We start from the raw sequence: 13121 nt of genomic DNA on the forward strand, positions 1-13121 counted from the left end.
TGGTGATCGCTGTCAGCGCATTGGCAACCAGCCAGTCAAATGACACGAATCTACTATTACATCCTCCATCAGAGGCGCTCAAGAACGGAACCAACAGCAGCCAGCCGTTCAACATATCCTCCTATGGACCAACTTTGCTAATATTTAATCCTCCGTGGCGTAGAGTGCGACCTTGGCGATATCGTGGAATTCCTAGATATTTTGCAAGTGCGACGCCCTCCAATGTGAGCAACAATGGCGATGATTGAAGAAAACAGAAGTTATAAATAAAGAATTTGCAGTTTCCTTCAATATTTATTATTATGAACTTATCGCAGTCCTGAACTCTTTTGCAAAACTTTCAGGAATCTTTTTTATTTGGAACTGACCATAATTGTAGAAAACAATCAGTTTTAGATTCATTTAATGGATCACTTGATGGAAATGATTATGTTCAGTATTTTGATTCATGAATCAGTATTCTTTACCGGCTGTATCGTTGTTCACCACAAAAATATGTAAATCGCGATAACTTTTTTTTTTTGTTTTTCTGATATTATATATCATTGATAAATCTAAAAAATATGTTCTACTTTTTAAATCTGTGTTATCATTCCGAAGATATTCCTTAGGGAATCGATACGCAGCCATAATCCACGTAAATATCTCGGACTACAGATTTTTTTCCGTTTTTCAATACCGTGTACCCCCGTTAATTTGAACGGTACCCCACGCAAACCATTGTAAATCGTACTTCTGGTTACCTTCTTGGCTGTCTTGTTTCGATTCTGCGTTCCGTTGCACAAAGTTCCTTCACTTTACTCCGTTTCCTTTTTCAATCTCAACTATATGCAGATTAGCGGGGTACAAATTAAAAAATATGGTCAAATAAACGGGGGTACCCGGTACATTGTTGTGAAAAAATGAAACAAATTGATACAACCGTTTTTGAGCAATTGGTATTTACACTCCCGTGATCCCACATCACTTGAACTTACTTAAAACACATAAATTCTTTAAAACTGATACCAGTTATTATTATTTAATTTATTTTCTACATCAATCCAACCTAGCTCGCTGCGCCCCACGCCTTCTTGTACCAACCGGATTCGATGCAAACACCATCTTTATAGGGCTGTTGTTAGGCATTATTGCAACATGCCCTGCCCAGCGTATCCTTCCAGCCTTGGCCACCAACTATATGCCTTATTATTTACGTTTAAATAACCCATAGACTATTGAAACGGGTTAAAAAATGGTAAAGAAATTGACAACAATGATTTTCATACGTCTCAGGTGATCCCAAACTTTTGCACGATACATACATCATACCGAGAGGTAAACCCAAACTTTTACACGATGACTTGAGTTACTGTTTTAATGATTTTGAATAGTTTTCAGAGTTCCCTGTCAAAATTTTTCAAGTGCTCTTCAAAGACTATGAAAATCCCGTTCTAATCTCGTACTGACAAGTGCCAATGAAATTTTCCTGAAAAATAAGTTCATGAGGAATTTTTTTAGAAAATCCTAGAGCAACTTCTGATGTAACTTGGGAGAATTTTAAAGTCATCCTTAACAAACAATGAACTCTGAAATGACTCCTGGACTCTTGAGGAAATTTCAAAAGACATCCTGGATAATTGGATAAGATAATCGAGAAAAAAAATCAATTGAATTTCGGGATAGTATTCCACAGCATTTTCTCGAAAAACATTGGACAGAACCTCTATAGATTAGAGGATTTATTCGAAACGTTGCTGTAGTATAAACTGGCGTGAGATTGAAATACTGGTGTGAAAACTTTTGAAGATTGCATGGGACTTTTTCGAGAAACTTTTTAAGAAATGTTTGGTGAAACTGCATGAGTAATACTTGGATGAAATGCTGGAAAATTTCCTATAAAAAAGTAGATATACTCGAAGAACCCTTCAAGGAATTTCGGATTTCTGGGTGGAAACGTGGATGAATTCTTGTAGGAATCCACATGAACGGAGGAATGCTTGCAGAGTTTCTCGAAAACTTTTTGTCGGGTCAACTAGTTCTAACTAAAATTACTATGATAATAATGAATTAACGAAGCTTTTCCTCGGGGAATCTGAAACGAAATTTTTAAAGAGACTGATGAACTAGTTTTAGTCTCTAATGGTTTCTTTGGTGTCCGGCCATTTAGCCGAACGCCGTTTGGCCGAATGCCATTTGGCCGAATGTCATTTTGCCGAATGCCATTTGGCCGAAAAGGTCATTTGGCCGAATGCCGTTTGCTACAACGCTGATGTGTAGGATTGATAAGTGTGACCCAATTACTGATAAGCTAACTAATTTGTTAATTTCTCGCATAACTTCTGATCTCGCCCTAAAAGCCATTGGTAACCATGTGTGTAGCTCGTTGTTTCTGAGCATTTGCATGGATTTTCATGTTATTTCACAACGTTATGGGGAAGAAAGGATCAATATCTACCTGCTAGTGATGTTGGTTTGGATGCTTATTCTTTCATTTGCTCAGAAACATCCAGCTACGCACGTGATTACCAATGGCTTTTAGGGCGTTATCTCAGTGTATGCGAGATTTTTATGATGTGACTGGACGTCATGTTTGCCACTATATGAGCTCCAAGAGAATGATAACATCGACCCTTTAATTCAGGACGAAGCTGTGAACTCCACACTTCGCGTTAAGAGTCTGAGGTGATGATTAGCCACTGGATTACCAACGGTGTAATAACTTCATCAGATTTTTTTCATTCTTTTAAACATAGGCTATTCTTAGTTATACTGGTTACATTACTATTGGCAATAGTTTAGCTTATAGTTTAATTGGGAATTTTTCCTTCTTTAAATCATCGGCAGTTCTTTGTGGTTGTAATGATGAAATGATTATATGCATTACACTTGCTTAAATTTTCATAAGAGATTTTTCCTTGTTTTGATCATAGGCTGTTCCTTGAAGAGATAAATATTGTTCATAGTAATTGGAATTAATGCTTATAATACGTTTTATTCAAACCATTTTTTTAGCTCAAGGTAACTTAGGTTAGATGGCATTATCCTTCAAGGTCAAGATTACAACATGAGAACTGAACACTGCACCGTTGCTTGTGTATAGGAATAAACGACTCGATGAACACTTACGTCAAAGAAGCACACTGTTTCTCCGATGTGAAAAGAAGAAGCCAAAACTTGTCGATGTCAGAACCATAGACAAACAGACGTAGAACGAATCGCGATCAAAATCATAGTCGAGAGACCATGTACGCCCAATGTTAAAATCGGTCTGTTTAGACGATGGGTGAACAGATGGTGGTAGTGTGTAACATCAAATGCGAACAAAACCGATGTATGCGCTGCGGGTGATGGATTGACCACTTACAATATATTTGAATCGACCGTTAGGAAGGCGGTTCATGGACAATGACGAGAGTGTGACGTCTGTTTGTCTGTGTCAGAACTATGCCATATATTACTTGGTACGATTCGAGGGATCGTAGCAAGCCGATCCAGCAGAAGAACGAATAAGTGTTAAACCGTTTTGATTACTGTCAAAAGCTAACTACAACTACAACAACTGCTTACATTTAGGATGTTCTTCTTTCAGCACTGACTGTTTCTTCAACTAACACTAAAAAGCATATGTATATCAATGATGATTTATCCTTTTTTTATGAATAAGGTGAATAAGTTCTTTAGAATTCATCATAAATCCATACTAAATATAGTTCACTTTTATTTACAATTTCGGCCAAACGGCATTCGGCCAAATGGCATTCGGCCAAATTACCCGGAACCTCTTTGGTTTCTTTGGAGCCTGTACAACATTGCATCAGGATTCAATGTATGCAGAAGAAGGAAAAATGAGACTTTAGAGACTATTTCGATTAAAATGGAACTTTCTAATGACTTGCATTTACAATAGAGACCAAGTTTCGAAAAACTACCACAACTACTAAATGCTACCAGTCCTGTCTTTAGGATCATTCATTTGATAAACTTTTTGCATCATTCATATTAAAAAATATAAAAATTGTTTATATTTAGGCCAATACAAATTTGAATTTTACTTTTCGTATCCCCCCCCCCCTTCTTAATTTTTGGTGCAAAACTGCTTTTTGAGGGGGCAGCCCGAAAAATAATTATTAAAATTTGAAGGGTTTCAATAAATTTCTCAATAAATCCGATGAGTTTAATATATTTTTAATTTAATTGCTTATTTCGTTCGTGTCTTCCATCCTCCATAAAATAAGTACGGCGTTGATCGAGTTTGTATGTGTATTGATCCGATGAGAAATAGTTTAACTTATTTTTTAAGCTTCTTGCTACCGAGGTGTTTTTGTGCATAGTACATATCCTACCTGTCCTATCCACTTCTCACTGCCACTGCATTATATATTTAGGTTAACTTTTATTATGGTTATTCAAAAGCTTCTATCTCGTATAAGCAGACGAATACAATTCACCTGTAAAAAAATGATCTACCGTGCACTTAAAATAAAATATGTTTGCACAAATAAAAACGATAGTATTGCCCTTCATAAGAAAGATGACGTGTAAAAAAAAATGTTTGAAATGATACCACTTATGAAAAAGAAGTTAAATGTATCAATTATGTTGTGAGATGTATTGATATGATAAATGATCAGACTATCAGACTTACTTTTGTGGAAATTATAAACTTGAGGCTATGAAATTTGAATACAACCTTGAAATCTGATTTCTGCTATGGTCGATTCAAAAATGGTTAAAATTGTTGTTGCCTATCCAAACGTAAAGATATTTGACTTAAGTAAACCTTAAATGAATAATTTTTATATATGTTAAGAGTACCGTAATTTTGGGTGAAATTGATCATTTTTCACGGTTTTTCTAGTCTGTTTCCTATAATGTTAACAATACCAAACAACTAAATGCAGGAAAACAAGTACGAAGGTGAGCCTCATCGACTCATGTAGCGAAATTTTCTAACAAATGTCATTTTAGTGTTAACAAATATCTCTAAAATAAAAAATCAGGGGATCTCATTTCGGGGTGAAATTGATCACTTGTCAAAGCCATTATTGTTAGTTTTCAAAACAACTCTACATGATAAATTTAAGCTCACTGAATCCGAATATGCTTGTCAAATTCTTAACAATGCAATATTTATATAAATGACGAACAGTTAAATTTCAACAATTACGCGGAAAACGCCTAAATATAGGCAATTTCCTAAGGAATTCTATGATATCTAACAGAAATTCAATTAATTCAACCATATGAGCTAATTGGTGCAAGTTTTGGTAATGAAATCTGGTTTAGGGATATATCTCAAGCATCCTCACAAACTTTCAAGTTTATACCATGTTCAACTCCTTGCTTAGAAATAGAAGTTTATAGGTGTTTTTCAATACTGCACCGTGCATGATTTTGAAATTTTACATTATTTTCATAATAATAAACATTCTTTAACGCAAAAAAACTTCACAACACACAATTCGACAATAGTTACGACAAACAACGTTCATTTACTGCAGCTTACATTGATATTTGTGCTCCATTACGAATAAATAAAATCGTGTGATACGATGATCAATTTCACCCTTCTGATCAATTACACCCGATTTTACGGTACCCTAAAAGTTATTATTTTGTGATGTTATCTTATGTGGGCGAGAAAACCTTGTGATTCTTTTAGAGTTTTACCATTTTGTTTAATGTTTATAAGAAAATTTCTAACAAAAAGTCTTAAGAAAATTGTACTTGAATTCGAAGGATTTTGATAAATTATTTTATTACTAGTTAAGTTCCAACACAACACAGAACGCCCCCGGATTCGAATGTTACAATTAGCGCTCTGTGCAATGGCACCAATAATTTTTCGAAAATAATGATTTATGAATTGATTGGTTGTAAAATATGTGTAAACATGGGATCAATTGAAAAATGTCGTGCAATACGAAACGGTGGCATGATATAGCGATGAACAGATGCGTGACGTGAAAGGGGAAGAAAGGCCAACCCCACAGCCAAAAGTTGAGAAGAAGGTTTCCATGGTGATGGCAACGTCGCCTTAGATGGTGTTCGGTAAGATTGTTCTGAGTATTGTGCTTATAAAACTAACTAAATACGCGCCGATTCTTAAGACAACATCTTTCGAACTGGAAGTGTGTTTCCATTATCATTATCCATTTGATAACGGTAATGCATACATGCAGGGCTTATTGTTAGTGAAAGTGACTTCTGAATGGACGTGTCTCTCCAGCCATTCTGATATAGGGTCACAGAGATCTGGAATAGAATGAAATTGAATGAAATTGGATGCATCTGGAAGCATTCGATGGCAAATTTGGTCTAGTTACAGTAATTTGCCTGGCCATGCTTATTGGCCTCTACATTTTTGTAGAATTAATCGAAGAGTGAATGTAGGTGGACCCATTAAGATTCGTTGGAAATCTTCCGAGATATGGTCATTTCAGTAAAACTAGTTCCGGAAAATATGATCAGTCACGTTTGTTTATCCTATCATGTATAAATCAACCGGAATTATATCCAAGTGGGCATAAAACTTCAAGATGATGCTTCCAGGAAAATATTCAGAATCATTAGATTCTCTGACTGTGAAGAAATGGAACAGCTGCATCGTTCACAAGAAACGCGAAAGTTCTACAAGAAGCTTAACGCATCCCGAAAAGGCTTCGTGCCGCGAGCCGAAATATGTAGGGATAAGGACGGAAGCATCTTGACGGACGGACGTGAGGTGATTGAAAGGTGGAGGCAGCGCTACGATGAACACCTGAATGGCACGGAGAACACAGGCGCCGAGGGTCACGACAGCGGAGGAAGTGGCTACGTCAGCACGGCGGATGAAGGAAACCAACCTGCCCCCACATTGAGGGAAGTTAAGGATGCCATCAACCAGCTCAAGAATAACAAGGCCGCTGGTAAGGATGGTATTGGAGCTGAACTCATCAAATGGGCCCGGAGAGGTTGGCAGCCTGTCTGCACCGGCTGATTGTCAGAATCTGGGAAACGGAACAGCTGCCGGAGGAGTGGAAGCAAGGGGTCAAACTGGAATGTGAAAACTATCGTGCGATCACTATCCTGAATGCCGCCTACAAAGTGCTATCTCAGATTATCTTCCGTCGTCTATCACCAATAACAAATGAGTTTGTGGGATGTTATCAAGCTGGTTTCATCAACGGCCGCTTGACAACGGACCAAATCTTCACTGTACGGCAAATCCTCCAGAAATGCCGTGAATACCAAGTCCCAACGCATCACTTGTTCATCAAAGCGGCTTATGATAGCATCGACCGCGAAGAGCTATGGAAAATAATGGACGAGTACAGCTTTCCCGGGAAGCTCACAAGACTAATAAGAGCAACGATGGACGGTGTGCAGAATAGCGTGAAGATTTCGGGTGAACATTCCAGTTCGTTCGAATCCCGCCGGGGACTTCGACAGGGTGATGGAGTTTCGTGCCTGCTGTTCAACATCGCGCTAGAAGGTGTCATGCGGAGAACCGGGTTCAATAACGGAGGTACGATTTTCACAAGATCCAGCCAATTTGTTTGCTTCCCGGATGATATGGATATTGTCGGCAGAACATTTGGAACGGTGGAATACCTGTACACCCGCCTGAAACGTGATGCGACTAAAGTCGGCCTGATGATGAATGCGTCAAAAACAAAGTACATGCTGATAGGCGGAACCGAGCGCGACAGAGCCCGCTTGGGAAGCAGTGTTACGATAGACGGGGATACTTTTGAGGTGGTTGATGAGTTCGTCTACCTCGGATTCTTGTTAACGGCTGAAAACAACGTTAGTCGTGAAATACGGAGACGCATCATCAGTGGAAGGCACGACTATGGGCTCCAGAAGTAGCTGCGGTCGAGAAAGATTCACCCCCGCACCAAATGTACCATGTATAAAACGCTTATAAGACCGGTGGTCCTCTATGGACATGAAGCATGGACCATGCTGGAAGAGGACCTGCAAGCACTTGGAGTGTTCGAACGAAGGGTGCTTAGGACGATTTTTGGCGGAGTACAGGAAAACGGTGTGTGGCGGCGGAGAATGAACCACGAGCTCGCTAGGCTCTTCGGCGAACCCAGTATCCAGAAGGTTGCGAAAGCCGGAAGGGTGCGCTGGGCAGGGCATGTTGCAAGACTACCGGACAACAATCCTGCAAAGATGGTGTTCGCGTCGAATCCGGTTGCCACAAGAAGGCGAGAAGCACAGCGAGCGAGGTGGCTTGATCAGGTGCAACAAGATCTGGAGAACGTGGGCCAAAATCGAAGTTGGAGAGACACAGCCATGGACCGAGTAAATTGGCGTAACATCGTTAACGAGGTTTTATCAAATTAATTGATGTAATCCAACTAAATAAATAAGATTCTCTGACTAATCTACAGTAGATTCCAGGTACATCGGGGTAAGTGGTCGATTAGGAACATATCAATTTGGGATCAAATTTCAGGGATTTTTTAATGTGATGCTTTCAGATGCATCCAATTTCATTCATTTTTCAAAAAGTTATAAACATTTGGGCTAAATTTTGCCTATCCCCTGTAATAGTATGGAACAGAGCATCGGATAACTGTGCTAGATCAAGCAGCTTCAACGCTGTTGGAAATTTTTTGATTTCAGAAGCTTAGTTCTTATATGTCTCCGAAAAAATTCGGATGATAGTCAGATATGTTTAGATAAGGCAGCTGCCGAAATAAATGGAAGCTCATATTGCCACAAACGGTCGGAAATGAGCAGAAGCATGATTGATCGCCCGCAGTTGCTCCTCCGTTATTTTAAGAAGAGCAAACAGAGGCTACTCGAGAACAGTAACACCCTCAATGTGTAAACAATGGTGCTCTTATCAATAAAAACAATCCAGCTTTTTACGATCTCAAAATCTATTAAAAGAATCCTTTAATCAGATCGACAAAGCGCCAGGCGCCTAATGGCAAGGTGTGTGCATTTTACTCTGTAGCCAGAGTAAGGTGTAATCACTTGGCGAAAGCGGCTTGGAGGCCATCTTTAACTTGCTGGCCGTTTTGTTTACAAACATTACTGCCTTGCCTGGATGATGCTGAAACTGAAACTAGCAGTGCTGCCATCAGTGCGGACGAAATTGTCAAAAAAGAAAGAAAGGAGTAGAGCACACAAGGAGTAGGGGCGACCAGATTGGAATAATTATTGACAACACTGTTTCTCCAACCAATCATGAGTCGATCTCTCGACTACCTGTCTCAGATGTTTGTAAACAAAACGGCTAGCCCTTCCTCACCTACCCTGTCTGGTTTTCTCCACAAAGTGGGCATAATAGGACACCTTAGAGAATTGAACGCGCCTTGGTAATCATCAGCCTTTCTCATTTCACCAAAGCTGTCCTTTACTTATGTCGACTATCAGTGATGCCAAATAGATTCAAATACAGTATGGCCCATAAAAAAATGCGAAATGTCATGTTTTACGGTACTATCTACATAGACAATGTGAATGAAACATAATGCTTATCCATTACTTGTATTGTTTAATCTATTTAGACACAGTTTTTCGCTTTGGACATGATTTTTATCTGCTAGTTTCACCTTACCAGAGAGGAATTGAAAGCGTACCTTAAAATTTTATCATGCGGACGTCGAGTTCAATATCTGTGTTATGAAAGCTTCTAAAACATCAACGATGGCATGAGATTCTTCACAGGGCTTGTCTCCAGCATACGCCCATATCAAATGACAGAATTGGTTCATACCTGGGTAATTGGAGACTTAAACATATTTTCTAAAAAACGGCTCATTTTGGAGAGCTTTGATTGAACCTTCATATAAGTGTGATAAGCGGCTCCGTTTTGCTCAAAACCTATAAGCGAGTATTGATATAAGTTGTCTCTAACCGAAGGAACAAATTTCATCCCCAAAAATCTGTAATAGGTCTCCGTATTTATTTTTTATTCAACCTTACGAAAAAGAAAAGGCATATCAATCCTATAAGACACAAATGCCCTCCAAACTATGACCCTGGCAAAATATTTTATTGTGATCATGAAAAACACGTTCTCTAAGAACTCTGATACCAAACAAACTAAAATTTTTAACAATGGTGGAAAGCTTATTATCAGAGTATACGACAATCAGACGTTGTTTCTAGCTTTGGGCGGACAAAACCTTTGAACTTATTTGCTTCATTACATAATTTAGGACAGTAAGAAAAATATGAAAAAAATTGTCCTGGATAGCGAAGTTGTGTCAGAATACGCTACAATAATCAGAAATTACATTCACTAACAAAAACAATGAAAAAAAAAAAAAACGTTTGTGGATGCTATATTCAAGTTTAAAAATTTTTCGCATTTTTTATGGGCCGTACTGTAGCTACCAACCTATGAATCAAATTACATTTAAAATATTTAAAATTGATTCAATGACTTCGTTATGTACACTACAAGCTGATCGATAAGTTTGATGATCAATCCTATTGACTTACTGTCAAATGACACAAGTCAAACGCCAGAACGCTTGATCCCTACCAGAAAGCGAGCAACCTTGTGGCGGCCATTAGCGCTCGTAAAAAGCAGAATAACGGAGCCGACTGAGTCCAAATGTATATGCCTGTAGGCCAGCCTCCTGACACCGCCCATACAATCCCATTGGAAAATATCGAGCAAACATCTTCGGTTCCCACTGGGAAGTGGTTTCCACTGACAACTCAATGTTTGGAGGAAGGCGAAATATTTTTTGCCGAAAAATTTATTTTCTCACAACAACAAATAGGGTAAATTGTCAATTATTGCACGGTTAAGCAAGCAGTCTCAGTAATTTGGCTGTGGAATATGTCAGTATCCCTTAACCTAAATCTAAATTTCGTCCAAAACCAGAAAATATATTCGGCAATCAGATTTCCCATCGATTTTTGCGCGGAGTTGACTCGTAAGTGTAATTGAAGACGGCGTGATACCACATTCCAAACAATAAATTTAACAAATTACGATGAGTTTGCATGATAATTCGATTAAATAATGATTTTATCAAAGAAAAATCCAGTAGGAGTGGAAAACTGCATTTTGTTCTGTAAGTTTTGTTTACATTCTGTAACGAAGGGCATTGCATACCTCGCGGCGTTTACTCCATAGCCAATAAATTAGGCTATAGCTGCTAGTGGTGCGCCAATTACTGAACGCTTTAATATTTACAAAGAAAAACTATGTTTTCTCTAATAAGTTCTTCTCGTATTATGAAACCATAATATAGATCTCAATTTTCGTTGAAATAGAATTGAAATCCATTCAAATTTGACTTCGATAGATGCTATTTCATCGCAAGAAATATTTGAGTCATGGCGTATTAATTTGGGTGCTAATTGAATAGCGCTGCACATGATAGTTCAATTTCGCTTTAAGTGCATGGTTTTGAACTTTTTAATGACAAACAAACTGCTGGTAGCTGGAATGAAGCATTCATCAGTGTTTAGCATAAATATTAGGGTTTTAATTGATTGCCATCAGTGTTATATTCCCAGAATATTGGCAAGTGTGCAATAATTGGGTGGTATGCAATAATTGTCAATCAATCTACCCTATATTAGCATAAACAAACGGTTGCAAACTATTCGTTTGCAGTACAACATATGGTTAGCGTGGAGCACATTTAAATATCGGAGAAAAATTTCCCTAATATGATTACGCCAATGTATGTTGTTGTTCTTGAGTTTGATACTAACCTCGAAAACATGGCTGCCTAGCACCGGGTTGCTGTAGGCCAATTTGAGGATGTGAGAGAAATGTTGACGTGTTACTTCAACCGAGAAGCTCTCTACACTTCCACAACAAACTCAAGATTACCGATACTATTTTCGTAATTGCACTACGCGAATCGCACACGATTGATCGTGATTAAATTCATCGCTCGCCTCACAAGTGCATGCAACAGTACCTACGGATCAAACACTATTGTATTGCCACATATGGGGTAGGTGTACCAATTATGGACACAATGGTTCCCTATTTCGCCATACGTGATAATTTGATAATCTTCAAACTTTTTATCATTCTGTGTGTTTAAGTAGTTCGATATTAAGTATAACTTGATGTCAAAACATTCAAAAATATTAAAAATCTGAATGTTTTCGAGAAAACACATATGGCCAAATAGGGAACCACTATAGCCATAACTGGAACACTTTCCCTGGTCGGAGTTCTTCAAAAGCGCGCCACCTGATTTTTTTTTCTTAGAATTAGAATTTACAAGATCCAATCAATTTGTTTGTTTTGCTGATGCACTTTTATTCTTTTATTCAACTAATGAAATTCATATCTTGATTTTTAACACTGAAAACTTTACAGGATTTCTCGCAGAGCTAACCAGTTGAGCAGTGCTCTAACGTCCTTCGCTGGTGGAATTTGCAGACGAGGATGAGTTGCTAGCTGCTGAGGAGGAGGACGAGTTGCTCGATGCGGAAGCCGTTGAATTCTGGGCGTGGTTGATGGCACTGGTGATGGTTTGCCAAATGTCCTGCATCAGTTGGGTAACGTTAACCGGTGGCGGTGGTGGCGATGGTGGTCCATTTTGTCCATCCTGGTCATGATGGTGACGGTGACGATGGCCAAATCCCCAGTGTGGCTCGGCCATCACCAAGCACGATACAAGAACGACCAAAGCGGCGACAATCAGTTTCATTTTGTTGGATTAGTTTTCCGAGCAAATCGATAAGTGGCTAGTTGGATCGGGAAGCTGCTCTTTTATAGGTGGAATGAAATGTTAATTAGTAGTTTGCGTCTATGTTATTCAAATATTTGCTTCTAAATGTCTATCGCTTAGCTAATGTTTGAACACATGAAATTGCTATTAAACAAATGTATTTCCTTAACGAAATAAACCTGTTTTACGATAGTCATTTATGATGTCTGTATGTGGTGCATCAAACACCTGTCACGGAATTATGATTTTTATAAAAATTGTGACTAATTGGGAGCTGAAATGAACTTAGTTCAATTACACATCGGTTATGCCTAGAATACGATTACGTTCAGCAAATGAGAGAGCGCGTTGCATCAGCAAAATTATACTATTCCATCCCTACAATTTTCCCTCCCTGAAATCCAAAAATTTCAAAACATTCTAATCAGAGTGAAGAAGTAGAAACGCGAAGCAATAAACACTGAACCACTTTGAGCCGCC

The 13121-nt window shown here is 38.4% G+C and overlaps 1 protein-coding gene across 1 annotated transcript; it reads right to left on the bottom strand.

Moving 5' to 3' along the window:
* Positions 1-12201: 12201 nt before the first annotated feature.
* On the bottom strand, positions 12202-12668 carry LOC110675441 (biofilm and cell wall regulator 1-like). Its single transcript, XM_021840487.1, has one exon. The coding sequence runs from the start codon at positions 12618-12620 to the stop codon at positions 12321-12323; it is 300 nt and encodes a 99-aa protein (XP_021696179.1). The 5' UTR covers positions 12621-12668; the 3' UTR covers positions 12202-12320.
* Between the last annotated feature and the right edge of the window lie 453 nt (positions 12669-13121).

This window comes from Aedes aegypti, chromosome 2 (genome assembly GCF_002204515.2).
Source record: "Aedes aegypti strain LVP_AGWG chromosome 2, AaegL5.0 Primary Assembly, whole genome shotgun sequence".
Taxonomy (NCBI): domain Eukaryota; kingdom Metazoa; phylum Arthropoda; class Insecta; order Diptera; family Culicidae; genus Aedes; species Aedes aegypti.